We start from the raw sequence: 13,614 nt of genomic DNA, 5'->3' as shown, positions 1-13,614 counted from the left end.
CCATACGATCAGGTACTAAGAATTTCAATGAAGTTAGTGAAAGATACCGATCTAATGGGTATTTGGTCTACCTTGGATGACTCACAGAAGCCAGATTTCATTAAAGTGTTTACGGAGAGCCTTTGAGCATTTGGGGTTTTAGTATTTGTGGTTTTAGTATGATGAACTTTATCAACTTCTAGTGTTTTCATTATTGCTTTAGCAAGACATTATTTGTTTTTTAAGTTAGGATGAATGTTTGATTTCAGATATTTCATGTTTAAGTTCTGGATATTTCATTTTCTTTGTTTAAGTTCTGAATGTTTAAACCCTAAAACGTTTACGACATGCATGATCATTAAACTTATATATTTTTCAACATTGCATGGCAACCATGAACAAAACCATCTCAGCCATCTCATTCATGCTAACAATCTCATTGCTTCCAATATTCACTGGCTCGAGGAAGTCTGACTTCATCAACAAATCATAGAAGACATAAATTACAAATTTTAAAGGGTTTGCATGTGGAACACAACATATACCTATTAAAATTTGGACCAAGAAAAACAAATTATGGATAATAGTGTTCAAATTTGAACAACTTAAAAATAATAATAATAATAATAATAAAGTCTTGTCCCATTCCACGCATAAAATTGTACCAAACAATAGACGGAACATGGGTATTTTAGTCATTTTAATCTTTTAGTTCCATTCCGTCCATGCGCTACCAAATGCAGAACGGAACAACTGTCATATTCCGTCCCGCACGTACCAAACATAACACAGAACATTTGTTTTGTCCCGTCCCGTCTGCGTACCAAACGTAACTGAGGTTATTGCCCTGTTTTTCTCTATTAAATTTTCTTCGGTTTTCATAATTTTAAATTTTAAATTCAAAAAGTAAAACCAGCTGATTTTCAACAATATAAAAAAATAAGGAAAACTAATTAAAAGGGTTTGAAAACTTTGAGTTTTAACGATAAGAATAAAATAAAGGGTAAAGTGAATAGTACTAGGATTGACTTTTTAGTGTAAAATGTAGTTTTTCATTAAAGTGAACAGTACCAAAAGCTTTTCGTTAAAATTCCTTATTTTCATATTAGATTTTGAATAGAAGTATCACTAGTGACATGGTAGTTGGTACTACTGTACCACACTAATTTCTCCACATCGAGAGCACAATTTTTCGGTCAGTTCTATATTAGGTTTGTCTCTTATATTAGTAATTAGGATTTGGGCCATTTGAAATGAGAATTAAGACTTAGGCCTTTCAATTGTGTGGATTAGGCTTGTGTATATACCATAATTTTAATTTCAGATTAAGTTTTAAGTAATGTTATAAACGTTTTGATTAGGAGACACAACTGTTGGAAAGAAAGAGTTATATATTTTCAGATACAACCAAGAGGTACTTCTGATTTAGCAAATTGATTTGTGTGTTTACTCTCTGCAAGTTTTTGTATGGGAGAGAAAGAAAGGAACACTATTCTTTAAGGAACACAAATCAATTTGCTAAATCACGTCAGACTTCAACAATTCAATTGAGAAACAATGAACTCAATTAGATGTCTCAGATATCACAAAAAACGGGGCAAGCTTTTGGCACACAAAACGAGGTAAGCGTCGTGCATGAAAAACGAGGCGGGATATGTCGCACAAATCGAGGTCAACCCCGCACAGAAGACGAAGCTGGCTCCATGGACGCAAAAAAAGGGCGGGTTTCTGCCACGCAAAATGATGCGAACACCTCACATGTAGAATAAGGCGAACCCAAGCACACAAGACGAGGCAGGCTCCGAGCATACAGAACGAGGTGAACTCTCGGATGCTTAGAAAATGAGTCGAGCTCCACGCACGGAAAAATATATTTTGAAGAACATGAATATGATAGTTTGTTGTAGTGGTAAGAGAAATAAAAGAAAAATTAACAAAAATGATCCAAATTCTTGCGGGTGCCACAAAGTTGCCACAAGGAGGGTGAAAGATTATTTAACAAAACAAAATTTTGCTATTTTTTAAACCTCACCTATAGGTGATTGATTTTAACATATCGAATTTAAAAAAATAAATAAATAATATAAATTTTAACACCTTTGTATTTTTCACTTATTTTTTTACTTTTGAGCTTAAATATTTTACTAAATATACACTTGTTGCTCAATAGATTGTAAATCTGATTCCAAATACATTATAAAGATTTCCTTAATGCTCACGGAAAATTAAAAAAAATTCATTTTTTACAAAAAACGTGGATTAACACTCACTTTTTTCAGTCGGTTTTGCAAATTCATACATAAATTAACGTTCAACCTTTTTCTTTTCAACTTTGCCTCACTGTGAAATTTTAAAAATTAAGTTGAGACTTTCCGTTGAGATTCTTGATTGTAGAACCTCATTTGACAAAGTTCTGGGCGTCACTACTATTTTTTTCTCTTATTTTTTTGGGTTTTTGGCTTAAATATTCTACTAAATATACATTTGTCGCTCAATAAATGTAAAACTGCTTCCAAATTCCTTAAAAGTTTAACTTAATGCTCAAGAAAAATATTTTGCGAAAAAAAAAATTGCATTTTTGTAAAAAAATATGGGTGTTAGGCAACCTTGACACATGCAAAACGAGGCGGACTCAACTCACGCAGAACGAGGCAAACCATGACACAAAAAATAAGGCGGGCTCCGTTCACAAATAATGAACGGATTTTGGCACGCAAAAACGACGCGAACTCCGTGGATGCAAAAATGGGTGAGCTTCTGGCACGTAAAACCATGCGTACACCTCACATGTAGAACAAGGCAAATCTAGGCACACAAGACAAGGCTGGCTCCGCACACGCGAAATGAGATGAACTTCTGGGTGCCCAGAAAATGAGTCGGGCTCCATGCATGAAAAAATTATATTTTGAAGAACATGAATATTATAGTTTGTTGTAGTGGTAAGAGAAATAAAAGAAAAATTAACAAAAATGATCCAAATCCCACAAGTAAATCCAAATTATTGTTAATTTTTCTTTTATTTCTCTTACCACTACAACAAACTATCATATTCATGTTCTTCAAAATATATTTTTCCGTACAAAATCTATTATAATTGGTATTTAAACACTCGTAATCAACGATTTAAAATTTAAATTTAAAGATATTTGAACCTTTTTTTTGTTAATTTTCCTTTTATCTAGATATGAACTATATACTAATAGAACCTTCTTTGTCAACCAAAAGAGGGTAAAAGACTATTTAACAAAACAAAATTTTGTTATTTTTTGTTTAAGCCTCACCCATAGGTAATTTTAACATCTCTATTTTTTTTAAATTAAAAAGTATACACTAAATATACATTTTAACATCTCTATATTTTTCACTTATTTTGTTGCTCAATAAATTGTAAATCCACTTCCATATACATTATAAAGATTTTCTTAATACTCATGGAAAATATTTCGAGAAAATAAAAAATTTGCATTTTTTACAAAAAACGTGGATTAACTAACACTTACGGTTTTCAGTCGGGTTTGCAAATTCGTACATAAATCATCGTTCAATTCTTTTATTTTCTCTTTCGCCTCAATGTGAAGTTTTGAAAATTAAGGTGAGGCTTTCCATTGAGATTCTTGAGTATAGAACCCCATTTGACAATGTTCTGGGGCTCACTACTATATTTTTCACTTATTGTTTTAGTTTTCGACTAAAGTATTCCACTAAATATACATTTGTTACTCAATAAACAATAAAACTACTTCCAAATTCCTTAGAAAGTTTAACTTAATGTTCAGGAAAAATATTTTGCGAAATTAAAAATTTGCATTTTTGTCAGAAAACATGGGTGTTAGGCAGGCTCGACGCATGCAAAACAAGACGAACTCAGCTCACGCAAAATGAGGCGAACCATGGAATGCAAAATAAGGTGGGTTCCACTCACATAACCTTAACTAAATCGGAAATATTTAAGACATCGAATTGAGTTCAAAGAAATTGACGAACACTTTGTTCTACAAGAAACAATGAAATTTCATCGTGATAAGTAAATAGGCAAATAGTTTTGGATTAAATTGAATTTTTGCAAGAATGATCTATGAATCGAGACTTACAAAATAGACAATTCGAATAGTTGAAGTTCGATGTGGAGTGAGCCATACAATTAGTCCCTATTTTTAACCAAAAATGGAGATCCTTTCTAATAAAGACCTGTGTATGAATCATGTTTCCACATTGATAGATAGTTTCTGCCTTTTGTGACTGGTCTGATATTGTAAATAGTTTCTGCCTTTTGTGATTGGTCTGATATTGTAAACTGAGGAAGTGGTTATATTCAAAAAAGAAAAAATAAGTAAAGCAATCAAACTGTGTTCTTGAAAGATTTGAGGCTAAATTTGCAAGATCATTAGGAGATCTCCAGCTAAATGCTTTCTGAGTTTAATTCATTAGGAGATGAAATGATGAAATATTAAATGGTTTTTGCCCATGACAAGTTGATGTTACTGGAGAATATGTTTGTGCGGTTCTAAATGGACCACTACTCTATTAATATATAATTAAACAAATTTTATAGAAAATGGATTTGGACTGTTGGACATATAACCACTAAAGTACAAGTTTAATTAACAAAAGGATTAATAACAAGACCATGTTTTCTGGACCACTCCTCAAAAGGAGTTTTTCCCCATGCTGGGTGAGGTAGCTTGAGTAGCATGTGTACTCTTCGTTTATCATACTTTTATAAATTTATGTGCGCAAAACTAAGCATCTCATTTAGTAAGATTAAGCGTTGTTTTATAAATTTTTGTCCCAATTAATTCATTCCACCCCACTTTGTTCATATGCTAATTCTTGGTTTTCAACCAGTTAATTAGGTTCAATGAAAAACCAGTTAATTAGTAATTAATTCATAACACCCAGAATTTGTCTACTTTTCTTGTTGCAGACAAAGTTGTAGCTTTATTTTTCCCACTGAAAAATAAAAGCGAAACAGTATCTCTGGGAAAGCTATAATAGTAGAACCTTTTTAATTTCTTTCATGAAAGGTTCTTATTCTCATTTTACCAAAAAAAAAGGTTCTCATTCTCATAATTCAAGATTCTTCTTGAAATATGGTTAAATGGGTTTGATATGAGTGCATAATAAAATTCCTTTTTATGGTTTCTCTAGCTCTGATAATCTAGTATCATTTCCAATTTTCCATCAAGCAACTTTGGTAGTGTTTGTACTTGGTCAGAACAATTTCAACAATGTCTGCATACTTTCCGTTGCCCTATATATTTCCGTAAAACCTTGCATATATATAGTTTCCATAATATAACATATATATAAGCGAAATCAAAATAGAAAATTTATATGGTAGACTACACCAACTTCATTCAAAATTAAACCTCAAAAGCATATATACAATATACTTCCATGGACATGCCACACCAACATGATAGGAAGCTTTGAAGTTCTCTGTTTCCTTAATCTCACTGAAAATTGAAAAACACACAAGACAAAGAGAGAACAGGAACTACAGAGGTGGTAAATTAACCCATTGGTTGTTAATGGATACCCATTAAGACCTATTTAGTTTGATTTTACCGTAAACCATCATCACCATCATGAATCTCACCTCTATATTATGGTAAAATCAAATAAAAAATGTCTTAACTGATATCTATTAACAATCCGATAAGTTGATTTGCCACCTCTAGTACTAGTAATGCATAAAACAAAGTGATCTGCATCTGATGGTTGGCTGGTGCAGCCGATCAGACCCATGTTATTATACAGATTAGAAGCTTTCCTTAATTTAAACACTATTTCACATATGAACAAATCTTAATAAATCAAATCCTAATCATCATCAGCCAGTTAGAGATGCTTTTCCATATTCATAGCATGACAGAAATTGGTGATCACCACTTGGTGTAGGAAGAAACATATTCTTACTCTCTTCTTCTTCATCCATTTTCCAAAGCAAGTCGGAACAGTATTCCCACGGCGTTGGAGAAGCCATTAGAGGACAAGAAGAAAGGTTGCCATCATAAACTGGTTCAATAATGTTCACTTCTGGCAGATTGATGTCCTTCCATATATCGTCTAGTGAGTACTCCCCTTGCCCCCTTTTCTCGTTTTCTTTCGCGTCGTCTCCTCCTCCAGTTTTCTTTCCTCCTGATAATGCTTTGGTTTCCTTCCCACCGGTGTCGTAGAAGCTTGCCCCTCCTTCAGCTGTGGTGATGTTTGATGAGGAGGAACAATTGGAAGAAGATGATGAGGGAGACACTGCCCTCTTTTTCTCTTGCGCCTTCTTCCTCATATGAGTCCTCCAGTAGTTCTTGATCTCATTGTCTGTCCTCCCAGGTAATTTTCTAGCAATTCGTGACCACCTGCACAAAAAATTTCATTCTATGTCAAGTAAATTCAAATTCAGAAGAACTGAAATTTAGGGTTTCTAAGAAAATTCCGGATATTTATGTTATAAGGTTGTGAATCAAAATCCTATGTTCCGGACTTAAATATAATTTCTTTGTCCTGATCATAGTCTGGAAACATAGCATGTTAGAGTCGGACGATTGAAATGTTTAGATAACGGAAAACAAATGACGAAAAACATGAATTAATAATTGAGATGGTTTGTTTGTTTAGGTCAAACCTATTTCCCCATTTGGTGTGAAGCTCAAGCACAAGGCGCTCTTCTTGAGGAGTCATCTTTCCTCTTTTGAGGCCAGGATGCAAGTAATTAACCCATCTCAACCTGCAACTCTTACCAGTTCTTTTCAAACCTACAAGTAACAAAACCACACCATACATATGTTGGTTAAATGGTAGCTCCTTGCAACATACCTATTACTTGTCTCCCGCCACCTTCAAACCTGAAACTTTGGCTATGAAATCCCATCGCCTGTCTCCAAACAGGCCCACAAAGCAGACCAGCTGGAAGTCCTCTTGCTCAGTCCATGGCCCCTTTCTGATTTGTTCTTGATCTTGCACCATTTTCATCACTAACAATTATGCTCCTTTGATGATTCCTTTCCCTTTTTTCTTCTCTTTTTCAATTCCCTTGGGCCTTTGTCTCTCTGATTCCTTCTCCTGCTGTTTTCTTCTTTTTATACATAGAAGCTTTGCTGTCCAGTACTGATATATATACTACCCATTTCCATGTTGAGTGACTATGATTATTGTATATATGTGATTATAATATTGATGATAATGCATCTTGCCATCTTCACCGTCCATGTGTTCCACGCATGCTTTTTTTGTGATAAGGCACTTTATCGATCTGATGTCACTTTGAATGCAATAATCGAAGCAAGAGATTGATCTGTTGGTGCAACTCTCATAATATGTATTCATATCATAGGCTTCTAACTAGCCAATCATACGAGCGAAGGCGCTACACAATCACTTGATCATATTCATCAAAATTAATACAAATTTAATCACCAATCAATTGATTGTTGTGAGGAATTTGTGAAATTGAGGTATTTAGTGTAGCTGATTCTTGTGTAAATCAAATTTATAATATGTCAATATAAGTATTTGTTTGACGGAAAAATGTAATAGGAGAACATTATTCCACGTTACAATCTAAATATGAATGTTTCCACAAAGAAGATTAGCTTTCTCTTGGTATGGTGTGGAAAAAGGGGAATAAACTGATGGAGATCACTAGCTAGTTAGCTGCTTCTTCTTCCAATTTGAGCAATTATGGATGTTAGTTAGTGACCCTTGACAATATTAGCTAGTGGCCATATGAGGTGTAGAAGCCAAAGTTAAAGCACATGAGGACAAAGCTTGGAAAGTAATAGAATAGGAAGAAACTGTACTTTAGGTCTTAGTGGTGCCCTAAGTGTGCCCTAAGTGTGCCCTAGCTACTTTAAGACTTTCCCTTTTGTTCAATTAAAATGAGAAGATATATGGTCTGGTAGATTCATTTTATTTGGTAGATATTACATACTCTGAGGAATTTGTTTAATGCTTTGGTAGATTTATATTTTTCCGGCTTATGAAGATTTTTCGAAGTTTATTAACTTGATATGATGTGAAACTTTTTTTTATACTCTAGGATTTACGCTTTTCTCTCACTGCTTCATTTTTGTCTTACCACAAATCTCTTTTTTAATCTAACAGGCTTATTTATTCAGAATTGCTAGTGATTATTTAAAACGTTTCTCTTTGTCAATCAAATAAGGTGTTAGTTGTATTTATTATAAATTTTTTAATTTTTTCAAATCAAGAGTAGTAAAGTAACGAAGCCTTAAAACTTTTATTCTAACTTATACTCGTCCTCACTGCTTAGGCTAACGCTAGGGATTACTAACCCACTTTCTCATTCATGCATACTTTTTCTTTCTTGGGGCATCTCCAAGGGATGAGGAAACATTTTGATGCAAATAAATACTCTGAGTGGCCTATGCGGCACTTTGCCTTCAGTATTTGCCTCATGAAAAACTTGTCACTATAATGGATTAGTCAATTTGTTAGAGAAATGTCTAGAAAATATGATATGATCGTGTTTGGATTTGCATAATTATATTCTCTTACCTTTTAGTAATGTAAATATGCCGTTGTATAAAAAAAATTTAGGGTATAATTTTCCTTACTCAACAAGGCAAAATGGTTTTGACACTGGATTTTTTTGCCTACGCATATTTATCTAGTTAACAGGAGTGAATTTTGACTGATGTGGCGCACCAAAATATATTTGCCTAGCTAGGGCATGTTTATCTAGCTAGTTCACTGAAGTGGATTTTTACTGATGTGGTGCACCAAAATGCATTTGCCTAGCTAGTGCATATTTAACTAGTTAACTGAAGTGAATTTTTACTGATGTGGCGCCCCAACATGCATTTAGCTAGTTCCTTGGAGATACTCTTAACCCTATTTCCGTTCATTTCCTTTAAAGAAAAGAAGAAGAAAACTCTTCTTCCTATAATACCTATATATATATATATATATATATATATATATATATATATATATATATATATATATATATATCGTGTATAGTGGTTTCTAGCATAATGATCAAGATTTGAGTTTAGGATCTTCCACTTTACTAGAGCTCATGAGTGTTTGTGTTGAATATCTGCATTATTCGTCGTGTTCTTCCTATTTTTTCCCTTATGCTTTGTGCATTTGCTAGAAGAGCAAACTTCATACCAGCTAGATAGCAACCATTTACCAAGACCACAAATCTTGTTTACTTCTCTAACAACACAGCACATGCGATATCTACATTAAAATGTTGGCTTTTCCTCTGATTCAATATCAACGATTTGGCAGGCGCCATACAAGTTTAAAGAGAAGTCTTCATCATAAAAATAGGGGTGTGCTATTCCACACACCCCTTTTTACTTCTTATACACCCTTGTTAATTTATGTCCGTGATCTTCTTTAATTCATCCGATCCGACGGTCGAAAACCAAAAAGGTGTGAGAGAAGTAAAAAAGGGTGTATGGATATCACACCTCTAAAAATAAGAGAAGAGCTTGGGTCCTTAAGGTTCATGAGAAGTTCCATATGAAAATACTCGTGACCTATTTATAGAACTTTGTTCCCACAATCGAAACAATTTATATTATAAATTATTTTGTAGAGGTCATCTCTCTGTAAAAAATCAATTAAAACTAAGATCATTTAGTCAATCAATTGTAGAAAATAGATACACAGTTTATATATTTTTACCGAATCAATTCATCTGTTTTTATACAGTTCGATGACTAAATGGTCTTATTATTAGAAAAGTTTCTTCTCAACCTTAAAGAGCCAAATCTTTCTCCAAAAAATGTGTTAAGTGGGAGATGGCATCATGTGCCTCGATTAGCATAATTAACAAGATTATATTTTGTGGCGGTGAATTGGTGATTTCAGCATAGAAGAAACTAGAGCATAAAATTCTTTGTTTTAATTGTAGTGGAGTGGAATAGGAAGGATTAGCCAGCAAGATCAACCAGTGTGACGTGTACACTATACCCTTGTGGCCATCCCACTTAAACTCTACTCTTTGCTTTCACTCTCCTCTCACCTGTTAATACAATGCGAACTTTCTTGAAAACATCTTATTTTAGAGTGTGCATGGTATAATGATCGAAACTGTTTAATTTCTAGATATTCTTTTTAAAGGTTATTTTTGTCAAAAATCAGCTAAATGGCCAATTATTTTTTGTACGTTTTAAACGACCATAAATTTGGATTTAATGATTTTTTTACCAAAATAACCCTTAAATGAGAATCTAAAATTTAAATTATTCTGATCGTTGAAATGTATTTATAGAATATTCTTAGGAAGAATGTCCCTTAGGGTGATCAAGCGTTCACATAAAAAAACCTGAAAATAATGTTGAATGATATATCACTAGGTATATAGGGTGATCGAGGATCGTAAAATCGTTGATGGAGGAAGAAAAGTTGTTTCATATGTATGTTGTGGCAAAAAGAACAGGCGACCAAAATATTAGAGGGCGGTTAACACCATTGGTTAGGTTTTTTTTTTGTTTTTTTTGGTCGAAACACCATTGGTTAGGTTGACTCTTCATAAAATTCATTTGTATACACATAATAGTGCATTAGACTCTCACAATAAGAATATAATATTACTGTTTTCTGGTGAGTCCTACATACTGTGTGATTGAGATCCTCTTCAGATCTCACACTCCAAAGTCCACAAAGCAATCCAAACCCTTCAAGAGAAAGAGATATATGGACGTTGGAGAGAGAGAGAGATTGTGCGTGAGGTGGAACAGTGGATGGACTAATGAAGATCGCAAGATTTAAATTAAACAACTCGAATTAGTCGGTCTGCAGACTCTAGAGTGTGAGATCCGGAAAGAAACTCAATCTATATTGTGTAAATATTGGCCCAGTTGCTTTGCTATATTTACGGACTTGAGTAAGATATAAGTGCGCTATTATTTAGCGGACAAATTGACATATGAAAAAGTAATACATATCGTTGATACCGTCATCTCTTTTTTTTTTGAAATTATAATAACTGGCACGATAATTTAAAAAATGTTATATCATTAATAAAATGGTACTGATTAACCTAAATAGTGTAAAGATGTATTAGGTGGTTCAGATTTAGACAAGTGTACGTAGATTAGGTTGCTAGGTAGTTAAAGTTTGTTAACTTACTTAGTGACTAAGATAGCCTTGTCTATATATATATGTAGATATTGTAACACAAATTTTCATTTCAATACATAACAAGATACAATTCATTTCTCTCTCTAAGATTGATATTCTCTCAAATCTCTCTTTCTCTCTCAAGAATACATATGACAATCAAGAACTTCTTTATATTTTGACATGGTATCCTCGCCGGTGATGACGACTTCTCGATCCTGATCTGTGTTTCTTTTTGCTTCCGCATTCCTGATCGCTTTGCTCTGGTGTGCATTTCTGCTCTTGATTTTCCTCTCTTTATAGCTTTGTGAGGTTGTGTATCTGCGCAGTTGCTTTCTTGCCGTTTCTGTCTCATTGTGCACGCCAAGTGTTTGATTAATTGCTTCTTCCACGATTTGTTTGCATTGATATCGTCTTCCAAGATATCTCCACAATTGCATTCCTTGTGAGTTGTTTGTCCGATTCGTCTTTCTGACTCCATAGATTTGTGATCGTTTTCTCCTGAATTCTCAAATTCTTGCAAATATGGTGACTGCTGCACAATTACAGATTGTACAGTCTCCAATCACGACTCTCATTTCGAATGTCTCTAATTCTGTAACTGTGAAGCTTGATGATACAAATTATCTGGTATGGAATTATCAGATTCGATTGCTTCTTGAAAGTCATAGTATTTTTGACTTTGTTGCTGGATCTCGTCCTTGTCCTCCTCGGTTTATAGATGATTTGGATGTTGAAGGTGTGGAAACTGAGGAATTTCAGATTTGGAAAATGCATGATCGTGCTCTCATGCAATTGATCATTGCTACCCTATCTTCTACAGCCATGTCTTGTATCATTGGATGTCTTACTTCTCATGACATGTGGACTACTTTGAAGGATCGGTTCTCCACCGTCACGAAAGCAAGTATTTTTCAGTTGAAAACTGAATTGCAGAATATCAAGAAAGGCTCTGATTCTGTCTCTCAATATCTTCAAAGGATCAAGGATGTCCGTGATCATCTCTCTGCTGCCGGAGTACTCTTTGAAGATGATGACATTGCCATCTTGGCACTTAAGGGCTTGCCTGCTGAGTATAATACTTTTCGAACAGTTATAAGGGGGAGAGACAATGTTATTTCACTCAAAGATTTCAGGTCTCAGCTATTAGCCGAGGAAGCTGTGGTTGAAAATACTTCTGTGAGTGATTCTTTTGTGTCTGCAATGATGGCAAATGATACCAAAGGCAAAGGAAAGGCTCTGATGTTGGGCGAAGGGTCTCCTCAAACTCAATCAAAGCCATATAGTCCTACTAGTTCAATCAATGCTGGTTCTTATATTGGTGGTTCTTCTAATCACAATGGAGGGTACAGTTTTAACTACAGAGGCAGAGGAAGAGGTAGAAACTACTATAATTCCACTCCTAGGTTTCAATCGGGGTTTTCCAATTCCAGTGCTGGAATACTTGGTCCAGGGAAGCCACATGTCTCTACATGTCCTGACCATGGTTATGATATTCCAACCTGCCAAATCTGTAACAAACGAGGTCATGTTGCTGTTGATTGCTTCCAGCGACATTCTTCTTCTCCTAATCCACCTTCTAGGCCTCAGTGTCAAATTTGTTGGAAATTTGGCCATACTGCCTTACAGTGCTATCATCGCAATGATTTCTCACATCAAGGACGGGCTCCTTCTTCTACTCTATCTGCTATGCATACCACTTACCAACCATCAGCACCTTCAGACCAGTTTTGGGTGGCTGATACATGAGCAACATCTCACATGACTTCTGATTTGGCAAATTTGAATTTTGCTACTCCCTTCTCTGGTACAGATACCGTAACCACAGCCAGTGGTTCAGGTTTGAACATATCTCATATTGGCTCTAGTACACTCCGAACACCTCAATATGCATTTGAATTACACAAAATTCTGCATGTTCCTCATATTTCTCAACATTTATTATCCATTTATAGACTTTGTAAGGATAACAAATGTCGATTTATATGTGATGAGTTTTATTACTGGATCCAGGACAAGGTCACCGGGAGAATTCTTCTCCAGGGGCTGTGTAGAGCTGGCTTATATCCCATTCCCTTCTCTCTTCCTCAACATCTCATCAATAAAGCTCATCAACCTTCTGCATACAATACCACACATTCCGGTTTTCTTGGTCAACAAGTCAAAATAACGTTGTGGCACCACAGGCTCGGCCATCCTTCCAACATTGTGACTTCTACAATGTTAAAACAATCCAATATCTCTGTGCCTGTTTCTCATGTGTCTTCTGTTTGTAAATCATGTTTAGAGGGCAAATTTTCTAAACTTCCTTTTGTTTTTCCTGCACATAAAACTGTAACTCCCTTGGAGGTGATACATAGTGATGTTTGGGGACCTTCTTCCACTGTTTCGGTTGAAGGTTACAAATACTATGTTACATTTGTGGATGAATGTACCAGGTTTACCTGGATCTTTCCAATGATTAATAAAAGTGAAGTGTTCCATATCTTTGCTCAGTTTTATCAGTTTTTGAAAACTCAATTTTCTGCCCCTCTCAAA

The 13,614-nt window shown here is 34.6% G+C and overlaps 1 protein-coding gene across 2 annotated transcripts; it reads right to left on the bottom strand.

The window, feature by feature from the left end:
• Positions 1–5,308: 5,308 nt before the first annotated feature.
• LOC126614587 (transcription factor MYB59) lies at positions 5,309–7,070 on the bottom strand. Of its 2 annotated transcripts, none has more exons than XM_050282233.1 (3): positions 6,822–7,070; positions 6,602–6,731; positions 5,309–6,335 (listed from the first exon to the last, which is right to left on the bottom strand). In XM_050282233.1, exons 1-3 carry the CDS (start codon positions 6,946–6,948, stop codon positions 5,813–5,815), a joined length of 780 nt encoding a protein of 259 aa, XP_050138190.1. In that variant the 5' UTR covers positions 6,949–7,070; the 3' UTR covers positions 5,309–5,812. The 2 variants fall into 2 exon arrangements, with proteins under 2 accessions (XP_050138190.1, XP_050138191.1); XM_050282234.1 differs by having other exon boundaries at positions 6,793–6,995.
• Between the last annotated feature and the right edge of the window lie 6,544 nt (positions 7,071–13,614).

The sequence above is a fragment of the Malus sylvestris genome, chromosome 3 (assembly GCF_916048215.2).
Source record: "Malus sylvestris chromosome 3, drMalSylv7.2, whole genome shotgun sequence".
In the NCBI taxonomy this organism is placed as follows: domain Eukaryota; kingdom Viridiplantae; phylum Streptophyta; class Magnoliopsida; order Rosales; family Rosaceae; genus Malus; species Malus sylvestris.
This window is presented reverse-complemented; position numbering and strand designations above follow the sequence as displayed.

What these genes read in the sequence shown, in the direction of transcription:
- LOC126614587 (XM_050282233.1), bottom strand. Translation starts at nt 6,948, where the DNA reads ATGAAAATGGTGCAAGATCAAGAACAAATCAGAAAGGGGCCATGGACT. An exon ending in TTTCATAGCCAAAGTTTCAG is followed by an intron (nt 6,732 to 6,821) that starts GTTTGAAGGTGG and finishes TGTTACTTGTAG; the next exon opens with GTTTGAAAAGAACTGGTAAG. An exon ending in CACACCAAATGGGGAAATAG is followed by an intron (nt 6,336 to 6,601) that starts GTTTGACCTAAA and finishes TTTTTTGTGCAG; the next exon opens with GTGGTCACGAATTGCTAGAA.